Source organism: Taeniopygia guttata, chromosome 20, assembly GCF_048771995.1.
Source record: "Taeniopygia guttata chromosome 20, bTaeGut7.mat, whole genome shotgun sequence".
Taxonomy (NCBI): Eukaryota; Metazoa; Chordata; class Aves; order Passeriformes; family Estrildidae; genus Taeniopygia; species Taeniopygia guttata.
Window position 1 is genome coordinate 2,219,995 of NC_133045.1, and position 18,790 is coordinate 2,238,784.

At 52.5% G+C, this 18,790-nt stretch overlaps 1 protein-coding gene across 1 annotated transcript; it reads left to right on the top strand.

Annotated features, from left to right (window-relative positions):
* Nucleotides 1-684: 684 nt before the first annotated feature.
* MAP1LC3A (microtubule associated protein 1 light chain 3 alpha) lies at nucleotides 685-17,703 on the top strand. Its single transcript, NM_001245589.1, is given in 4 exon segments — nucleotides 685-801; nucleotides 10,614-10,669; nucleotides 16,244-16,350; nucleotides 16,877-17,703. Coding segments are annotated over 4 exon segments (366 nt in total). The 5' UTR covers nucleotides 685-761; the 3' UTR covers nucleotides 17,040-17,703.
* The last annotated feature ends 1,087 nt before the right edge of the window (nucleotides 17,704-18,790 follow it).

The following is an 18,790-nucleotide window of genomic DNA, read 5'->3' on the forward strand; positions in this document are numbered from 1 at the left end:
GATGCTCTGCCATGGTGTTCCTCATGTCAGGGCCATCCTCGTGTCACCAGCTGCTCCCTCCCATGTTGCGGCTTGTAAAAAGAAAGGGGCAGATACTAATAGGACAAGAGGGAATAGTTTTAGACAAAAGAGGTGAGATTTCGATTGGATATTGGGAAGGAATTTTTCCGTGATGAAGCTGAGGTCCTGGCACAGAGAAGCTGTGGCTGTCCCATCCCTGGAAGCGTCCAAGGCTAGGTGGGACAGGGCTGGGAGCAGCCTGGGACAGTGGCAGGTGTCCGTGCCATGGCAGGGGCGGCGCGGGCCGGGCTGTAGGGCCCGTTCCAGCCCCACCGGGGGAGCGGCTCCGCGGTTCCCGTGCCCCGGGTGGCTGCGGGCCGAGCTCCGGGATCCGGGCCGGGCTCCGGGGTCCCGGGGCGGGCCGAGCTCCGGGGTCCCGGGGCGGGCGGGTCCCGCGGCGGGCCGAGCTCCGGGATCCGGGCCGGGCTCCGGGGTCCCGGGGCGGGCCGGGGTCCGGGGCGGGCCGGGCTCCGGGGTCCCGGGGCGGGCCGGGGTCCGGGGCGGGCCGAGCTCCGGGATCCGGGCCGGGCTCCGGGGTCCCGGGGCGGGCCGGGCTCCGGGGTCCCGGGGCGGGCCGGGCTCCGCCCCACGGGCGGTGCGCCGTGACGTCACCGCCGCTCCGCCGCAGCCCCAGCGCAGACGGAGCCGCTTGGTCCCGGTGCCGCTCGGTCCCGGTGCCGCCCGGTCCCGGTCCCGCCGCGATGCCCTCGGACCGGCCCTTCAAGCAGCGCCGCACCTTCGGTGAGCCGGGACCGGCCGGGAGCGGCCGCGCGGGAGGGAGGGAGGGACGGACGGACGGACGGACGTGGGGATGTGCCCTGCGCCGCCCCCGCCGTGCTGCCCCGCGGGGCGGCCCCGCCCGGGCCGGGGCTCGGCCGCCGCGGGTCCCCCCGGGCGCGGCCGCGGGAGCGGCGGGGCCCGGCCGGGGGCGGTGGTGCCGCAGCCGCCGCGCGGTGATGTCATCCGGCCGGCCCCGCACCGGGGGGGCCGCGCCGCGCCCGGCCCGAGCGCCGCGATGTCCCCGGGCCGTGCCCGCTTCTCCCGGGGACACCGGGGCGCGGCGGCGGCCGCAAAGGGCCGTGGGGCGACGGTGATGGCCACGTGTCCCTTTTGACTGTCAGAACACAAAGAGCTCCCCAAAAATCGCCTTCCGCGCTCCCCATCTGGTCGGCGTTGGGGCGGTTGTTGTTCCAGGATGTCGCACGGCCTCTGTGATGGTTGTGAGACAGAGGAGTCAGTGCTCGCATCCTCCCCACCCCTTTGTCGAGAGGTCTGTGAGGAGGTGACTGTAGAAAGTCCCAGATTTCTATCTCCAGACCCGATAGCGGAATCCGAGGAAACACCAACTGCTGTTTTCCCTTGACCTTTGCCAGCTGGCGCAGGGAGAGGTGTCTGTTTCTGGCAGGTTAAATTTCTGGGGAGGGGGTAGCAGTTGAACTTTACTCGCTGTATAATGCTGAAATCGGTATTTTCATGCCATAAAAAAACCTCATATTGTGCCAGAGACTGTCCAAACGCAGGTGAGGGCGTTTCCTACATGAGTTTTAAAATTGGAGCTTTTGCCTGCTGAAAGCTGCTGATCCAGCCCCTTGCTGCTCTCTTGGAAACTGTAAATATTTGGTATTTTATTGGCACAACCCTTCTGGCCTTGAATGCTTACCCAGTCCTCCCCTGCCACAGGACCGAGCCAAGGGAACACGCACAAACAAGAACCAGCTGAAGCCTGGGAGCTTGGGATCCTTGCTGGGAACCTGATGTGTTCTCCTAAGCTATGTATTAAAACCAGTAAAGTCCTAAATCGGCCCCTTAGTAACTACCTACTGTTAAGTTGGTGAGAATCAGCTTATTATGGTTAAGAGGAGACTGGTTTGCCTTTGTGGATTGCTCAGACTTTCTTTGAGCCAGAGGGAAAACAAAATCTGAGGCTCAGAGTAGTTGAAAGAAAGCAGGATTAAAATAGCCCGGGAGGGACAGAGGGGGTAAGGGAGTTTGGTGCCGGCAACTGCAAGTGCTCCTTGTTTCTCTGTACTTTCCTCTGCCCTTTTGCTCTCTCAGCTGACTGGGCTGCAGAGCTGAGCCAGGAGGAGAGAAGGAGGAGGACGCCTGGCAGCCCCTGCAGTTGCTTTGGGTCAGGGCTGGAATTACTCTGTTGGAGAAAGTAAATACGGCTTGTTTTTGTCTTTGAATCATTACACAACAGGAGCAGGAAGCGATTGTTTACAATGCAGTTGGAGAGGGCTAGTGGAAAACATCTCCAGTGATTCCATACTCTCAGAATGGCTTAATTTTTAAGGCTTCAAAACTTTACAGAAATGGAACGGTTCCAAAAAAGCAGTGAAAAGGCAGAGTCAGGGCTATGGCTGTTTACAAAAGGCACACAGGCTCCAGTTTCATGGCAAGTGACTGCCTTAGGTCTTGGGCTGCTGCTTCTCAGTGAAGATTCTGCTTTCCTCAATGCTTGTGTTCCCCCCTTCTTGTATTTTTGGAATTTTTCTGTGAATTTTTTAGGTTTTTTCAACTGCTTGGTCTTGGGTCTCTCCTGAGTAAAATTTCCTGATTTCTCCTCATCATTTTTGAGGACTTGAGAAGGGGACTGGCTGTGAAACACCAGGGGTGGGGTTTGATCCAAGGTGTGTGGAGGGCACAGAGCAGTGACTCCTCCCGTGATCTCAGGTGCTGTCCCTGGTGGGCAGGTGAGCTCTGTGAGCTGGTGCTTGGCAGCAGAACGTCCTTGCTGTGTGTGCAGGGGGTAAGATGTGGCAGCACCCTCTGCATCCATGTGCTGAACCCAGAGGCTGAGGCATGTTCAGATCTGTTGCAGGAGTCCAAAACAATTCCCAGAACAAAGCTGTGGTCTGTGTCAGAGGAACAGGCTGTCCTGGCAGCAGTGAGAGTGTGCAGTAGCCTGATGACACAGTTGCACATCCCAAAAGGAACACGGGTCCTTGGGAGCATTGTCCCACTGCTCCTGAAGTGCGGTTTGCATCGGGCTGGCAGCAGCTGCCAGCTGTGTTTTCAGTGCAGCACAAAACCAGTGTGGTGATGGACATGGGCCTGGATCCTGGAGCAGCCAGGTGACCCAGAGCACCTTGGTCCCGTGCCCCCGTGCCCGGCAGGAACACACCTGCATGTGCCTGGTGGCTCAGCTGGAGTCCCTGGTTTGGTGACAAACACAGAGGTTTGACCTCAGCCTCTGTGGACAGAGTGTTCCCATCCCAGGTTCCATCCTCTTGGAGATCTGCCTTTGGTTGTGGGAAGCCACTCCTCTTCAGAGGAAACGCAGTGGTGGGTGTGGAGCAAATCCCGTGTTGGCTCTGGGGATTGGCATCCCTGGGGACTCATCCAGCACGAGCCAGCTGTGCTTGTACCCACTGAGAGACCAGTAGTGGCTGAATTGTCTGCCTCACACACCGTTCTGTGCTTATCACAACAGTTGTGCTCGTGCTCGTTAGTGGCTTGGAAAAACATCTGGATATTGATGCGAGGTCGGTGTGTGAGCCCTTGCTGGTCCTTGGCTGGTTCTTGGGTGTCTGTGCTCTGGCAGTTGTGCTTTGAGAGCTGGGATTCCTTGAGAGGAGGATGCTGCTCCAAGTTGCTGCTTAGCTGCCTGTGTCTTGGATTAATTACTGAGGACATTCTGTGACTTGACTGGATGTAGGGGTAATTATCAATGTTGTAGAACTGAACAGGCTTCCAGAGCAAAAGTCAGACTAACATGAAGACCACAAATTTTGATTTTTTTATTATTATTCTTTTATATAACACAAGGTCCTGACTGGCAGCCAGGAATAATAAAACCTGTGTGTTTTGTTCATTACTTAATTTTTTTTTTCACTATAAAAACTTCAGATCTTCCTTTGAGCCAGAAGGGTGGAGACTGGTGAATCCAGGGGCTGTCAGGGTGGTAGGCCCTTGCCACCTCTGTCATTGAGTAGCCATGAGCCATGGATAAGTCATGTCCCTTGGCTTTGGTGTTCCTTCTGTGGTCAGTCCCAGCAGGGATCACAGTCACGAGAGTCACTTGGGAGGTCTCACAGTGTGTCACCTGCTCGGGTGACATTCTGTGGTTGACTGGGAGTGTGTAAACACTACTAGCTCTGTCATGGTGTTGTTTGCTGCCTTTTGTCCTCAGAAGGTGGTTTAAGGTTGTGAGAGAAAATGCAGGAATGAATTAAAGACTCTGGTGTCTGGCACATGTCCCCAGAGCACCTGTGCATGTCCAGGCCTGTTTGTGCACAAACAGCAGTGAACTGTGCTGGGCAAAGGCCCTTGGTGCTTGCAGGTGCAATGTGGGCTGCACCAAAATACAGTCCTGCCAGCAGTGCCAGGTCTTTCTTTGAGTGGTTTGAAGTGTCCTGAGTAGTTCTGAGAAATCTGAGTGTGTTCCTGCTGTCTTGGAGATGGATGGGAAGGTTGTCCAGGTAGAAGGTCATGCAGCAGGCAGAGGGAAGCCTTGGCACGGCAGCCTCCCAAGGGCTTGTACAGAGGGAACTTGCTGTTCCTTTACCAAGGATAGTGAAACTGTGATTAAATGTTGAGCAAAAAACCAGTTCTTTATCTGAAACTGTGATGTAAATACTCTGTTTACCATCCTGACATGACACAGAAGGTGCTGCCCGTTTCCCCCTCATGCTCAGAGGGTGCAGTGAGTTTTAAGATGTTTGGGTGATTGGAGGTCCGGTGCTCATCCTACATGGCCCATGGCAGTGGCAGGGGTGGATCACATAATCCCAGATTGGTTTTGTTTGGAAGGCTCTCAAAGCCCATCCCATTCCACCCCCTGCCATGGACAGGGACACCTTCCACTACCCCAGAGTGCTCCAAGCCCCATCCAGTCAGGCCTTGGACACTCCCAGGGATCCAGGGGCAGCCACAGCTTCTCTGGGCACCTGTGCCAGGGCCTCCCCACCCTCACAGCCAGGAATTCCTTCCCAATATTCCATCTAACCCTGCTCTCTCTCAGTTTAATGCCATTCTGCCTTGTCCTGTCACTCCAGTGGTACTGCACAACCAGAGGACAAGTGACTTGACATGTATTTAGAGTTCACAGTTGCGGTGTGGCTCTGCTTGATCATGAGCAGAGCCCTTATCATGATTTGCCAGATGCAAATGCTCATTCCTGGAGCCAGGCTCAAAATCATACTCCTATTATATTTTTATACTAAGAAAAAATGAAGGTGTTTTCTCTTTGTGTTTAAAAATCCATTTTCAGGCTCTGTTCTGGAGCCAGGAAGATTGAGAATTTTTTGCAAATGCATAAGGTGCTGAGACCTGTAGTGACAGGGCCCCAAGAACGTGGCATTCTGAAATCCTCCCAGACACTGCACATCTAGTATTGCAGCTGTAGTGATGGGATGGAGAGTCATGAAGACAGAGCATCCACTGCTCCATGTTTATGCTCCACAGGGACAATGGAGCTTCAGGCTCTACCTATTCTGTGATGCAGATATATGTTTTTATCAGTTCAAACCTTTTAGGTTCAGAGCAGTGTAGGTTTGGTCCTGAGTCATTTGTCCTGTCTGGAGCATCCACATTTGCAGACAGACAAAATCAACCTGAGAATCAGAAGCACTGTCAGGTCTCTGCACTGCTCCTATGTAGCCTGGGACAAGCACCCTCTGGGGTGCTGAGGAAACCTGCCCTGAGCACAACCTCCTTCCTTCCTGGATGTGGGAGTCTCCTGTCACTCCTGCCGCAGCACCACTGGCCTGACATGGAGCACTGGGCAAGGACAGGTCAGATCAGGTGTTGGCTGAGGCACGACACACTCACAAATTCGGGTGTTTCCTGGTGTTTAGAGGTTTCTGGCCTTAAGGTGGTGTGATATTACAGAAATAGTCATTGATGTTCGTCTGGAATGACCTGCATAGCTGGCCTGTATCTCCAGGACTTGCCAGCTCATCCCACATGCATCCTGATTTCAAACCATCCAATTCCTCGTCTCCTGGCAGAAAATCTCTTGGAGAGAAGTCCAAGCTCTAGCAGCACTCTGCCCTGGGACTGACCACAGCAGCTTCTTGAAGAAACATGTTCATTTTTGCATCTGCTTCAAATCTTAAGCATATCCCTCTCCGGGCTGGCTGGCAGGGTGTTGTGTGGATGGCAGGAAGGAGCCACAGGGCCAGCAGCCTGCTGGAGGTGCCAGGGATGTCTGTGGGACACAGGGAGAGGCATGGATGCATTTCTGGTCTCTGCTCTCCGCACACAGCCCTTGTCCAGCTCAGGAGCTGTTTATCTGGCAGCACGCTGAGGATGTTTCCAGGTGGTATTTATTCTTACTGGTGTTTTCCTAACAGCATTCCTGCTGGTCACAGGCAGCAGGGCCTTTCCCTATCGCCCATCTGCTGCCTTGGGGCAGCACCAGTGCCTGAGCAGTGCTTGTCTAGAATCTCCTGAAAAATGGTGCCCCTTATGCAACAGCGCTGTTGGAGGACTTGCCATGTGTTTTCCTTCTGTCCCACCATCTGTATCTTTTGTCTGCTGAGGCACTTTTGCATCCAGGACTGTCCTTTCATCCTGTGTCTGCACAGCACCCAGCACAGCAGGGACCTGGCTCCTGTGGCCAGGGTTCCTGGGCACTGCTGATAAAAAAGGTTCATGTTTGCAAAGCGTGGCTTAAAATTTTCCACTGTTCTCAACTGCCATAATGATCTCATCCTGCATTGCCATGGGATACACTGTGTGCTCGCATCTTTTGGAGCACAGCTTGGGAAGGACCTCAGTCAACAAAACAGCCAAGATTCTGGTGTTTTGGGCAATTTGCAAGCTTTGCTGTTGGTACTTAACAGTTGAAATAGCAGTTGGAAGAGAAATTTCCCAGCATATGCAATGCTACAAAAATACTCCTATTTTTCAATAGGCCCTAGCAGAGAAGTTTCCCTGGGAATAACCAATGTGTGGGTTTTATCTTGCTGCCATCTTGAGGTCTGACATCCTGGCACTGGGGAGAAGTCTGGCTTTCCTCATGGCAGAGCTGTGCCCACAGCTGGAGCAGGGGTGGGTCTCTTCCCTCTCATGCAGGTCATCACTCCTTGCTCAGCTCCTTGGAGCAGCAGGAGGCTGGAGCCCCTCTGGCCCCTCTTGTGTGGAGCCCCTGAGCTGCTGCAGTCAGGTGTGGTGTTCTGCTGCCCTGGCAGCGAGGAGGGACCAGGGAGGAGAACATGGATGGGGACAGGGCTGTGTAAACAGCTCTGGTTTACTCTGTGCATTGGCTAAGGATTAACTGTAGCCGGGGGCTGCAGGGAAGGGGAAAGTCTCAACTTCAGCGCAGTTTGGGAGAGCTGCAGGAGGAGGATAAAGCTTGTAAGATCAGGCCTGTTGTGTATGAATGTGAGTGTGCAAACACTGCAGGTGCTGGGGTGGGGGGATCCTGCCTGTCCTCAGCACCATAGGGGCTCTAGCCAGGTTTCTCTGAAGTGCCCTTTAACCATTTTCTCTGTATTCCTGTGACTTAGATTAGACTGTATAGACACTGAATTAAGGTTGGTATTTATAGCTGTTCCTGCTGTGTGATGTTGATGCTTTCATGAGTCACAGGCTCAACCTCTGGCTCCCATCCCAGGCTGAGGAGGGTGTGGGTGACCATCACTTATCTCTTGGTGGAGATCTCTTGTGCCTGAATTCCTGTGTGCACAGAAATCACCCAGGGATTGATGCAGCTTTTCCTGATTGCCAAGCCTGCTTCCTTGGCTCTCCAAGGCTAGGATGAGACAGAGTGTGCTCTTTAGCAGTGCTCTAGGTATCCTGGAAACTTCTGCCTGTCGATTCAGGAACCTGAGCACCTTGGGTGGGATTGCTCCCAAGTGCCTTCCTGAAAGAAGTTTCTGAAGTGAGCAATTCCAGGCCAGAGGAAGAAGTGCAGTGCTTGAGGTGTTTGTAGTTGCAATCCATGGATCTGCTGGAGGGATCCAGCAGCCCCCAGAATAAAGCGGCACCTGCTGCCATTCCCCTGTGATCAGCTGCAGATCAGCCTCCTGCCACAGGGTCCCCTGAGGTCAGGAAGGCTGTGAATGCCCGGGTTCTGCTGGCCAGAGGGAGCAGGTCCTGGGCATGTGGCAGGTTTTAAAGGGTGGGACAGGGGAGCTTCCATTGTGGCCCAGCAGACTTGGGGGTAGGTGGGAGCTCTGTCACTGGTGTTGTGCCCTTGACTCCTCCTGAGCATGGAGTCAGCAAGACCTGGAAGGATCTTTCTGCAGCAGCCACCTCTGTCCAAGGCACCCTACCTGCTCCCCGTGGGGGACAGAGGACTGTGGTGCCAGGGGTGGGATCCTGAGGCACTGATGTGCAGCTGGAGTGATGATGGATCCTCTTCCTCTCTGTGTGGCACCTTTTTCAGTGTAATGAGCAGGAGGCACCTCTGTTCCCACTGTGTAAATGAAGGTGGTGATGCCTTGTGTCATCTGCTGTAGCTGATGATGCTTCCAGGGAGCAGGATGGGATGTCTGGCATGTGCCTGCCCTTTGGCACATGCAGCCTGGGCTAGTTAGATGCTCCAAGATTATCTTCATTTACTAGCCATGATAACATGCCTTCAGCAAATTCCTTCTCTGACTCTTTGTACAATTACCTGCATTGTTGGGTCTTCCTGTGCGAACAGCCCTGTGACCTTGCAGGGCAGCTCATGGTGTTTAGGAAGCTCATGCACATGGCAATCTGATAGTAGGGAGAGAGAAGCAGGCTGGGGTGGGCACTGAAGCCAGAATGACTGGCCAGACGTGAGGACACAGTTCTGCAGGCTCCCTTAACACCCAGAAGTCTGAGCTGGTGACAGTCAAGCTGCTGGAATTTCCAAGGTGATCAGTGTTGTCCAGTTGAGCTCTGGATCTCCAGCCTTTTGGATGCTTCATTCTGGACACAAGGGAACATGTGGAAATGGGGCTCTGTGGGAAGGGGCAGCTGCTTCTGCTGCAGCTGGGTGATGTGGGCGGGGTGCTGCTGGCACTGTGTCCTTCAGCATTCCCAGGGAGGTGTCTCTGTACCATGTCACATGTGCTGCTGATATCTGTGTGACTCCCTGGCTGATTGGTACCTCAGGGGAAAATTGCCTCTATCACAAGGATGACTCTGGATCCCTAGAGCATTGGGTCGGATGAAAAGGAAACATGAGAAGCTGCATGTTCAGTCATAAAACCCAAAACAAATATGCCTGAATTTTTCATGAAATCCAAATAATCTTGCTCTATGTTGCTTGCCTATGGAGTCCTACAGAATAAAAGATCTAACGGTTCCTAGCAGAGTGATATTTTCCTCTCAGAGGAGGCAGAAATGGTGCACAAAGCTTTCTATGATCTGGTGATTTTGTAGCCTTACAGCTTTTAAAGGAACTCTAGTTTCTTCCCAAAGTCGTATCTAGCCAAATTCAACATATAAGCAATAAGGTTTTATAGAGTGCTCGGAGGAGAAATTACCAAAGTTTCTGAGGAGAAAACACTCAGACACACACATTTATCCTACCATTATCCCAGTGGGCCATGGGGAACTGGGGCTGTGTAAGCTGGTGAGGGGAGTCGGGCTGGAGCCAGTGCTGTGATGATCCCGTGAAGATCCTGCAATACCCAGATCTCTTTTCTAGGCAGTGCTCAGTCACTGACCTTCACTCCCTGGCTTAGTTTCTGGGTGTTTCAGATGTAGGCTGTGAAGCAGTTCCCCGAGTAGTGGCAGTCCCAGGAAGAGCATGCACAGAGCCTTACCTGGCTCTGGTACTGCTCCTTCCTCTGCTTTCTGCTGCTTTGGGTTGTGGAAAGAGGAGAGCCCTCGGGTAAAGCAGTGAGGGGTATGGGAATTCTCCAATAAACTGGGAGATTGTACAAGCTTTGTGTGCTGCCTGTTGTGTGTGTCCATAAACTTCGGAGGAAAAAGGAATAGAAAGTGTGAGAACAACTGCAGGAAAAATCTGTATGTGGGTCATCTCCTTGCTTAAGGTTTTCTTCCTGCCTTCAGGCCTAGAAATACTTTCTGTCAGGCCAGGAGCTGTTGCAGCTGCTCTGTAGGTCTGTGCTAGGGCAGGAGTCCTCCTTGGCGAGGTGCAGCTCTTGTGGAACCAGGCACTGTGCCAGGGAGTGCCTGGAAATGCGCAACAGGCAGAAGGAAATGGCCAAAACCCAGCCCCAGCTGGAGAATTGTCTCCATAGGGGAAGCATCCAGGAGACACAATGAGCCTGAACTTGCAGAGCACAGCCCCCCAAGCTGTGCTGCTGCCCCACACCCATTGCCAAGAGCTGCATGTGCTTAGGGTGGTTTAAGTTAGTTTTGTTAGCTTTACGGTCTCCTTTCACTCTCCTGATTTCCAGGTGTGCTGCCCAGTGCTGCCAGGCAGAGTGGTGTGTCCCAGCCTGTGGGGTGGTTGGGGCAGTAGGAAGCCATGAAGGGTTGGTCACTGAGGCTGGCATCTGGCAGACCATGCTCAGAAAAGGCCTGGTGAGCAGAATGTGCATTCCTTGGGAATTGTCCCTCTCTCCAGGTCAGGCTGTGGCTTGCAGGGTGGGTACCTCAGTTCTGCCTGCCCTGCCACACACAGGTGTTTCTAACTTTATTCTTTACTTCTTTCTCTCCAGCGGATCGTTGTAAAGAAGTGCAGCAGATCCGAGAGCAGCATCCAAACAAAATCCCGGTAAGTGAATTGTTCTCACTCTTCTTCTGTCAGACTTTGTTCTCGGGACCCCTCTGTGCTCCTGGGTGGCCCCCATGAAGCTTGCAAAACTCTGGTCCCTGGAATCAATGCAGGATGGTCCCCATGAGCCTCAAGTGCCTTGTGTGTGCCAGCTACTCAATAGCAGACGTGTTCTCTGCAGTGCAAAGGACAGTCTGGTTCTAAAGCTCCATGCTGCCCTGGAGCCAGGGATTGATTTCATCTCAAATCTATTTCCAATTGAGTGCAATAGGAGAAAACTCTAAAATGGCTTTTCTTTTGGCTGTTGTAACTACCAGATTTTTCCTGGATAACCTGGTAAGGATTTATCTGCCCACAGAAAGATGTGTGGGCTGATCTTTGCTGCACACATCTGAAAGCACAGAGTCTCTTTTAGGATCATTCGTACCTGTTCTGTGCTGTCCCAGCACCTGTAGCTGACAGGCACAGGTGAGACACCATGAACTTGCAGTTCTTCCTGCCCATGTCACTCCTAATATGCTGAGTTCCTCCTTGGCTGTGAGTGTGCTTTTGAGTTCCTACCTGAGTATTTGCTTTTCTTCCTGAGAAGATGGAGAACTTAGAGGAACATCCCATTCCTGGAAATGTTCAAGACCAAGTTGGACAGGGCTTGTAGCAGCCTGGCCTAGTGGAAGGTGTCCCTGCTCACCTTTAAGGTCCCTTCCAACCCAAACCATTCCTTGATTCTAGGAAATTATGTACTTGGGGCTTGCTCAACTTACTATTTGCTATATCACAGCAACTATGACCAAAAAGACAGGATTCCTAGTTCATCTCCCTCTCAGTGTTGGATGAATGTCAACCTTGTCTTAAAATTGTAGATTATCAGTATTTGGCCTTCAAGAGTGAATGTCTCAAACTGCTCTTGGCCTATCTTAGACCACTTCTGCCTCACTCTTGTTTTGTTTTTAGCACAGTGTCTTCTAGCCAGAAGGATTCTTTCTTCTCCTCTCCTCCCACCACAACTGTGGTGTTCACATGATGTTCACATGTTTCCAGCTCAGCAGAGCTGTACCCTCGCAGCAGAGTGCTGTACCCTCACAGCACCCTGGGTACCAGTACTCCAGGTCATCAGCACATTGACTGAACTCTGCTTTTAATGTGGTTTTAATGGCATTAGACTGGCTCTGCATTTCTCCAGAGTTGTGGAAGAGCTAATTGCAGTGCATTCAGGCTCTGGCATTAAGGCCAGGCTTTGTACATAAAATGCACACATGTGCATGTATCAAGTGCCTGCACACAAATGTGTGTTGTTTGGGGAATGGACAGGAAGAGCCAGAGCTGTGCATCCACGGCATTGCTGAGACATGGTGGGAGAGCTCCCATGGCTGGAGTGCTCTTTGTGTTGGGGTCAGCACCAGAATGCAAGTTTTGCTGGAGGGGTGAAAAGAATCAGGTGGTGAGAAGGGTCATGAAGGCCTTGCAGGGTCCAGCTGTGTTTGTGTCACTGCTGTCTCTAAAGGCCTGGTTCCCGTTAGGCCCCAACACCAGTTTGGTGCTGTCTTTCTTCTTTCCCAGGGCAGGTTTCAGTGCTGGACAGTGATCAGAGCCTTGTGTGGGCACTGTCATGGGTCCAAGCACTGCTGGCTCATGGCTGTAGGAAGGTCTTGGTCATCTGTGAAAGACACGAGCTGTGTTTTCCAAGTGATTGGCTTCTCTGGAGAGGCACTTAGAATTAGCAGAGGGGTTTGAGCCCCCAGCCCAGGGGAGTTAGGGAGATCCAAGGTCGCACCCTTGCTGCTGACGGAAGCCACGGCAAAGCTGTGCAGCACCTGCTGCCCTCCTGCATCTCCAGTTTCCAGCCAGAATCCTTGGGCGAGTCCCTTCTGCTTTGAGAGGGGGCCAGGAGGATTTGCAGAAGGCATGGCCTGGCTGCATGCCCAGGGAAGAGCACGTCTCTCCTGTTTCCATGAGTGTACTTGAAGGGAAAGCTGAGGAAGGGACTGATGTGGAGTTCTTTGCTTCTGTTTCAAGGGAAGTCGCATCCCAGGATGCCCCCCTGGCACATGTAATAAGGACATAGGAAGGAGCCAGGTCCCCTGTCCATCTCATGCCAGGGGCTCCTTTGCTGTCTCTGCATTTCCCAGAGCTGCCTGCTCTGGTAGAAGTGCTGACCACAGGCACGCCTGCTGAGAGGGTGAGATGGTTGTGTTGGCAGCAGGGGCTGTTCACACTCAGCTCTGTTGGGAAGAAATCTCCAGCTGCTCCTCACAGGGCGTTTCCTCCTTGGACAGTCAGAGCAGGCAGAGAACTTCCAGCCTTTTCACTGGGACCCCCATCCACAGCCCTAATACATGTTTTTGAAATTACTTTCTGTCCTGTTAGAGGACAGGGAGCCTGTGTCACCCGCACTGTCCCTGCCTGCTCTCAGGCCCAGGGATCTTTCTGGAGATGGCTTTCTCAGAGACTCTGAAATTGCTGGGGAGCAGCTTGTGCTGGGCAGCAACAGGAGCAAACCACTTCCCGCAGCCTGCAGTGCTAAATTCAGGCAGGCCTGGTGAGCTGTGGGCTGTAGAGGGGGTGAAGGCAGGGCCACCCCTGGTGCTGGCAGGAGGGCTGAGGGGGAGTTTGGGCTATGCAGAGAGGGCTCTGTTGAGTTCCTCTGAGCACCCACAGAGGAGCACAGAGAGACAGGGGCAGGTGGGAGATCCCACATAATGCCCTGCCCTAGCACAGGGATGGATGGAAACCCAAATTATGGACTCAGAAGAAGGGACAACCTTCTCTGGGCTGCTGGGAGGGCTGTTCTGGGGAGTTGCAGATCCAGTGTCCTGCACTGACATGATGCTGGATGATAACAGCAGAGTACCTTTTTGACTGAGGGCTACTGTGTCTGTTGCCACTAAAGGACCTGCACCCTGCTCTGCCAGAGGGGGACAGGGTGAGGCTGGTGCAGTCTGTGCTCGTGTGAGTGCTGTGTGTGTCTGTGTCAGTCTCTGTGCCTGGCCATGGATGTAAGGGAGGTGTTGTGTACATACATTTGAGCCTCTGTGCCTGCTGGGAGTACATTCCCAGCCTCACTCCTGGTTGGACCTTGCCTCTATTGACCACCACATCTGGCCATATTGCCTACCAAACTCCCTTTCTATCTCTCCAGACTGGCCCCAGAAAAAAGGCTGTATTTATAAAGACTGCCCAAGCCCCCTTTGCAGTGGGACCAGGACTTCAGGCTCTGCCCTGTTTCCCCTCCCCACCTGTGCCCACTCATGATTTCTGCAGAGATCTGTGGTGGGTTCCCTCTGCAAGGAGAGGTGTCGCACACTGAGGAACCCCTGGCTCAAGGCAGCAGCTTGGAAGAGGATGTGGGATGGGAGGTGGCTGTGCACACTCGCCCCGTGGCCACAGGGATGTAACTTTAGCATTTGATCATGCTTTTGCCTCCAGGGCTAGACAAGAACGTTTTATCCATTGGCCACCTGTTCTCATAGCTGGGTTACCCAAATAGCAGTTCATGTTCTGGGAACAGAAACTCTTGGAGTTGTTCTACATGAGAGGCTCTGTGTCTGCTCAGGGCACAAGGCAGCTGCTGCTCCAAGAGCCAGGACAGCCATTGCATCCCATTCTTGGATTAATCTAAAGGTGGTTCTTCTTGGGATGGAACCGGCTGGTAATGAGAGACACTGGCCTCTGGTCCTGCTCTTGGGAGAACTGAGGCATCATCCAGGTGTGCAGGGCCCTCTCTGCAGGTGAAGGTGGATGCACAAACAGCTGCTGTGTAGCTGCTCCTTCGTGCAAACCAAAAAGCTGAAGGGCCACTGTTGCCTGTGTGTTTCCAGCAGCATCCTTGTATGTGGCTGTTGTGAGTGCTCAGCCCCTCAAGACTACTACTCTTCCCACAGCCAAAATACTCACCTGTCCATGTAAGACTCAAGTTAAACGCAGTAGGATGGTTCTGCTCATCTTGTCCTCCCTGTGCCCTCCTTGGAGGGATGAAGGGCTGTTAACAGGTATGGGGTTGTCCCAGTGCATTATTTAGTCCGTTGCAGAAAATGGTTCTTTAATCAGATCCTCCTTTGCCAAAGAGGGCTCCCTGGTGTTCACATGCTGCTAGCCCAGGTGTTGGGTTGCCCTTGGGTGAGATTTGTCCAGGGTGGGCTCTGCAGAGGCTGTTTGGGTGCAGATCTCCCAGCAAGGCACCTCATCCCCAGCTCTTGGAGGAAGTGCCTGCAGCCCAGCCCTGTCAGATCAGCCCCACAGCCGAGGGGGCTCCTCAGGCACTCCCAGCTCACTGGGGACTCTGCAGTGTTCCAGCCAGGGTGTCTGACCCACCTCTGGGGGAGGCTGGCAGGAGTTCCACTGATGTGTCAGCAGGGATCAGAGGGAAGGGAAATCCGTGTTCCCAGAGGTTCCCGGGTCCTCGTGGCTCCACAGAGCCATCTCCTGGGGATCCTCCTCTCTGCACGCTGCTCCATCCCTCTGCTGCCAAAGCCATTGCAGTCTCTCGAGTATCTTTGGAAAGGACCTGGGAAAAGAAATTGTGGTAATTCCTTTCCTTATAGTGAAAAATAATGTTCAGTCGCAGGGGGAGAGCATAATGGGCTGATGAGTATCCAAGAATCTCTCTGTGGGGAAATCAACAGGTTGCTGGAGAGATGTGAAAGAACATTACTGCAATAGGAACATACTAAGCTGTATATTCTTCACTTATTTTCATTTTTCTTAAAAGTACATTCCGTATTTTAACTTCCTACCACGTTGTTTCCCAGAATACAAAATGTACCTTTCCAAGCTGGTTTAGAGCAGCAATTGTAGCCAGCAAACAGCTTCACAGAAGAGAATCATTAACTATAATAGCAGGAAAATGGATCAGAAATCATAATTCAGCTGTTTCAGAATGTAGGGATGGTAAGAACTTTTCCAAGCAAGATGTCTGGCAGAGGAAGATGGGCTGGGTTGTCCCCATGGTGACACCATGCAGGAGTGCCTGGGAAGCTCAGCTGGGGTGGTCCTGGGTTTCTGATCCTTCTTGGAGTCAGTGTGTTTGGCTGTTAACATAAGGAGTGGGACTGGTGAAATCCAAATGCCTCCTTTCTGAAGGAATGCCTCAGTAGCTTCACTGGGACTTCTGAAAGCTGGGGACAGCTTGCCTGGGAACAGCTGTTCCTGAGCAGGCAGAGGGATGCTGAATGGTAGCAGGAAGGAAACTGAATCATGAGCTATCTGTAGCTCAAGCCAGCAAAACCTGTGGGTTTGGTCAGAAAGTAGTGTTAAAATATGTCATTCCTCTTCAGATGTCCTGCTTGCCAGAGGACAAGAATCTGTATCAGTCCAGTGGTGCCCACTGTTTCTCAGCCAGCCAGAGCTTCAGTTCATTGTTTTGGACACACTTCACTGCCTGGCTCAGGCACAGGTGATGGATGAAGATCCACCTGCAGCCAGCCTGGTGGTTGCTGCTATGTCTTTTTTTGTTTTGTTTCCTGTGAGGGTGAAGCAAAGTGAGGCTGTAGCCATGCTAGCTGGATTTGTGTCTGATCTTGGGACCAGCGTGTGGGGCACTATGAACATGACTAATCCTACCCTTGACTTTCCCTCCAGGTCATCATTGAACGCTACAAAGGGGAGAAACAGCTGCCAGTGCTGGATAAGACCAAGTTCCTTGTCCCAGACCATGTCAACATGAGTGAATTGGTCAAAATAATCCGGTGAGTGGGGTGGTCTCAGCTGGCATGTTGGCCTGTCTTCACCCACGGGCCACTCACTGCAGGGTGGTGAGGTGAGGCAGAGGCAGAGGCAGCTGCTGAGGGCAGGGATGGGGACGTGGCAGCTGCAGCATCCTTGTGTGTGGTAACAGACTATTGTGGGGGGCAGGGGAGGGCAGGTTCTTAGCACCTTGTGAAGGGCTGGAGTCTCTCTCTCAAGGGGACACACAGGAGCAATGAAGGGGTCCCATCCCCTCTTTTTATTCTTCAACTCAGAGGGAAGAGGCTTCTCTGTTTTGCCCTTGCCAGCAGCACTTGGAGAAAGGGGGCTTTGAAGAATCCTGACTCAGCAGGCCTTGGAGCCTTGGGCAGCTCAGCTGGACTCTTGGATACCATGTCCTGAGCGGTGGGAGGAGGTCCTGAGGAGGCTGTGCTGGCCTGGCCCCAAGAAATAGCACTGCTGGGGAGGTGGGACTGGCTGTCAGCCCTAGGTGAGCTGACCCTGCCTCTCCTGCACTTGCCCCCACAGGCGCCGCTTGCAGCTGAATCCCACCCAGGCCTTCTTTCTGCTGGTGAACCAGCACAGCATGGTCAGCGTGTCCACCCCCATCTCGGAGATATACGAGCAGGAGAAGGACGAGGATGGCTTCCTCTACATGGTCTATGCTTCCCAGGAGACCTTTGGCTTCTGAGGGTTGCTGCGAGGTGGCATGTGGAGATAGATGAACTGTGGCACAGAGGCCCCTGGCCTCGGAAGACAACACAGCCAGAGGCTCACAAGAGTGGGGCTGTGCTGACCCCCTTCCTCCCCCTCCCCTCCCCATCTCCTGTCACCAAAGAGGTTCGTGGCGCGTGTTGGACTCGCACAACCCTTCCCCTCTGTGTAGGTCAGTCCCGCTGCCCCAGGCCCCCGCCCAGGTGTGTGACACCCCACCAGCCATGCAGGCCCAGGTGGGGCCTGGCCCTGTCCCCGCGCTGCTCTCGCTGTGCTCTGTGTGCTCTGCTGCTGACAGACCGCTGGGCCACCATCAGCCACCCCAGCACAGGGAGAGACACCTCTCCCCAGGCACTCATAAAAGGGCAGGAGGTCTGCAGAAGCAGCTAACAGATGTTACCATTGCTCCTGAGTTTTAATTGATTTTAATTACACCCATATCTGATTCTTGGTGCTACTGAGTAGATGTAGGCGTCTCTATAGGACTGTGGATAATGTATATCCTTTAGATTTATTTTATTGGTTTGTTTGTTTGGTTGTTTTTTTTTTTTTTTTTTTAGGGATAGATTGGAATGGGGAGAGGGGGAAACTTTCCTGTATTCTGTAGGTAAATAAATCAGGCTTCATTGCACTTTAAAGCATAGTAGGTGTCAGAGTGGAATTTTCTTTTAATTTATACAGGTTTGCCATCTATAGTGCTGCTCCTCTGTTGACAGTTATACCTATATTATCTTCTTTTTTTTTTCTAATAAAAATTATTTTCCCTTCACTCTATCATCTCCCCATTGCATGCAATTTTTCAGTCTCAGTGTGTCAAGGAGTTCACTGGAGGAATGTACTGATTTATATTTGCTATGTTCCTGTCCCTGTTTCTCATGTATTATACAAAAAAATGTATATGATAAAATCCCCCCAGTTTAATCTATACAAAGGTATATATATATATAAATATATATATAAAATAAACATAAATTCAAGTTGTGTCTTGTAGGAATGTTCTGTTCCCATCTCATTTGTCCATGTCAATGTCTCTTGTATATCAAATGTGATGTATGTTCTCCATGTTCACTGGTGTGTGTGTACCTGCCCAGGCTTCTGAGCTGGTTAATCCAAGTTGTGGAAGAGCAGCTGGTTGAGACTGAGGGGCTGGGACAAAGGGAGAAGATTGGTTTAGAGAACAGAGCACTGAATAGTGACACAGGAAACATGGTTGTCCTTGCCCTACCAGTGTAGAGTCTGTTGTCCTTTGATTAAACGTCCTCATTTGGGAACAAAAACTTGAGGTGGAGGCATTTGTAAAGTTTGTTTTTAAGGGAAGCTTTGAACAGTGCAGGAAATTGTGGCTTTTCCTGAGTACTCCATCAGACTTGTTCTCCAGGCAAAGGCAGGGGCTGCTGGTCATTGGAGAAATTACCAGGAGAAATTGGCTGTCAATGTCTCCCTGCTCCTCAGCTCACTCTACTTCCTTTGCACCACCCAGCAGAAAAGGGTTTAGGCACTGAAAAAACTTAGGGCTTGCCTAAGTTGCAGCTCACTGTGTTGTTCTTACAGGGAATCCTCTCTCCAGGAAAGGAGCTGGTGTGAGGGACAGATCCAACTGAGCATTGCAGGAAGATGTTGGAAGACAGCTGGAGCACAGCTGCCAGCAGAGTGTAGGTGAGAACAGCTGCCCTGCTGGTCCTGGCAGCTGGAGCAGCTGTGGATGTTGCCCCTTGCACCAGCCTCATG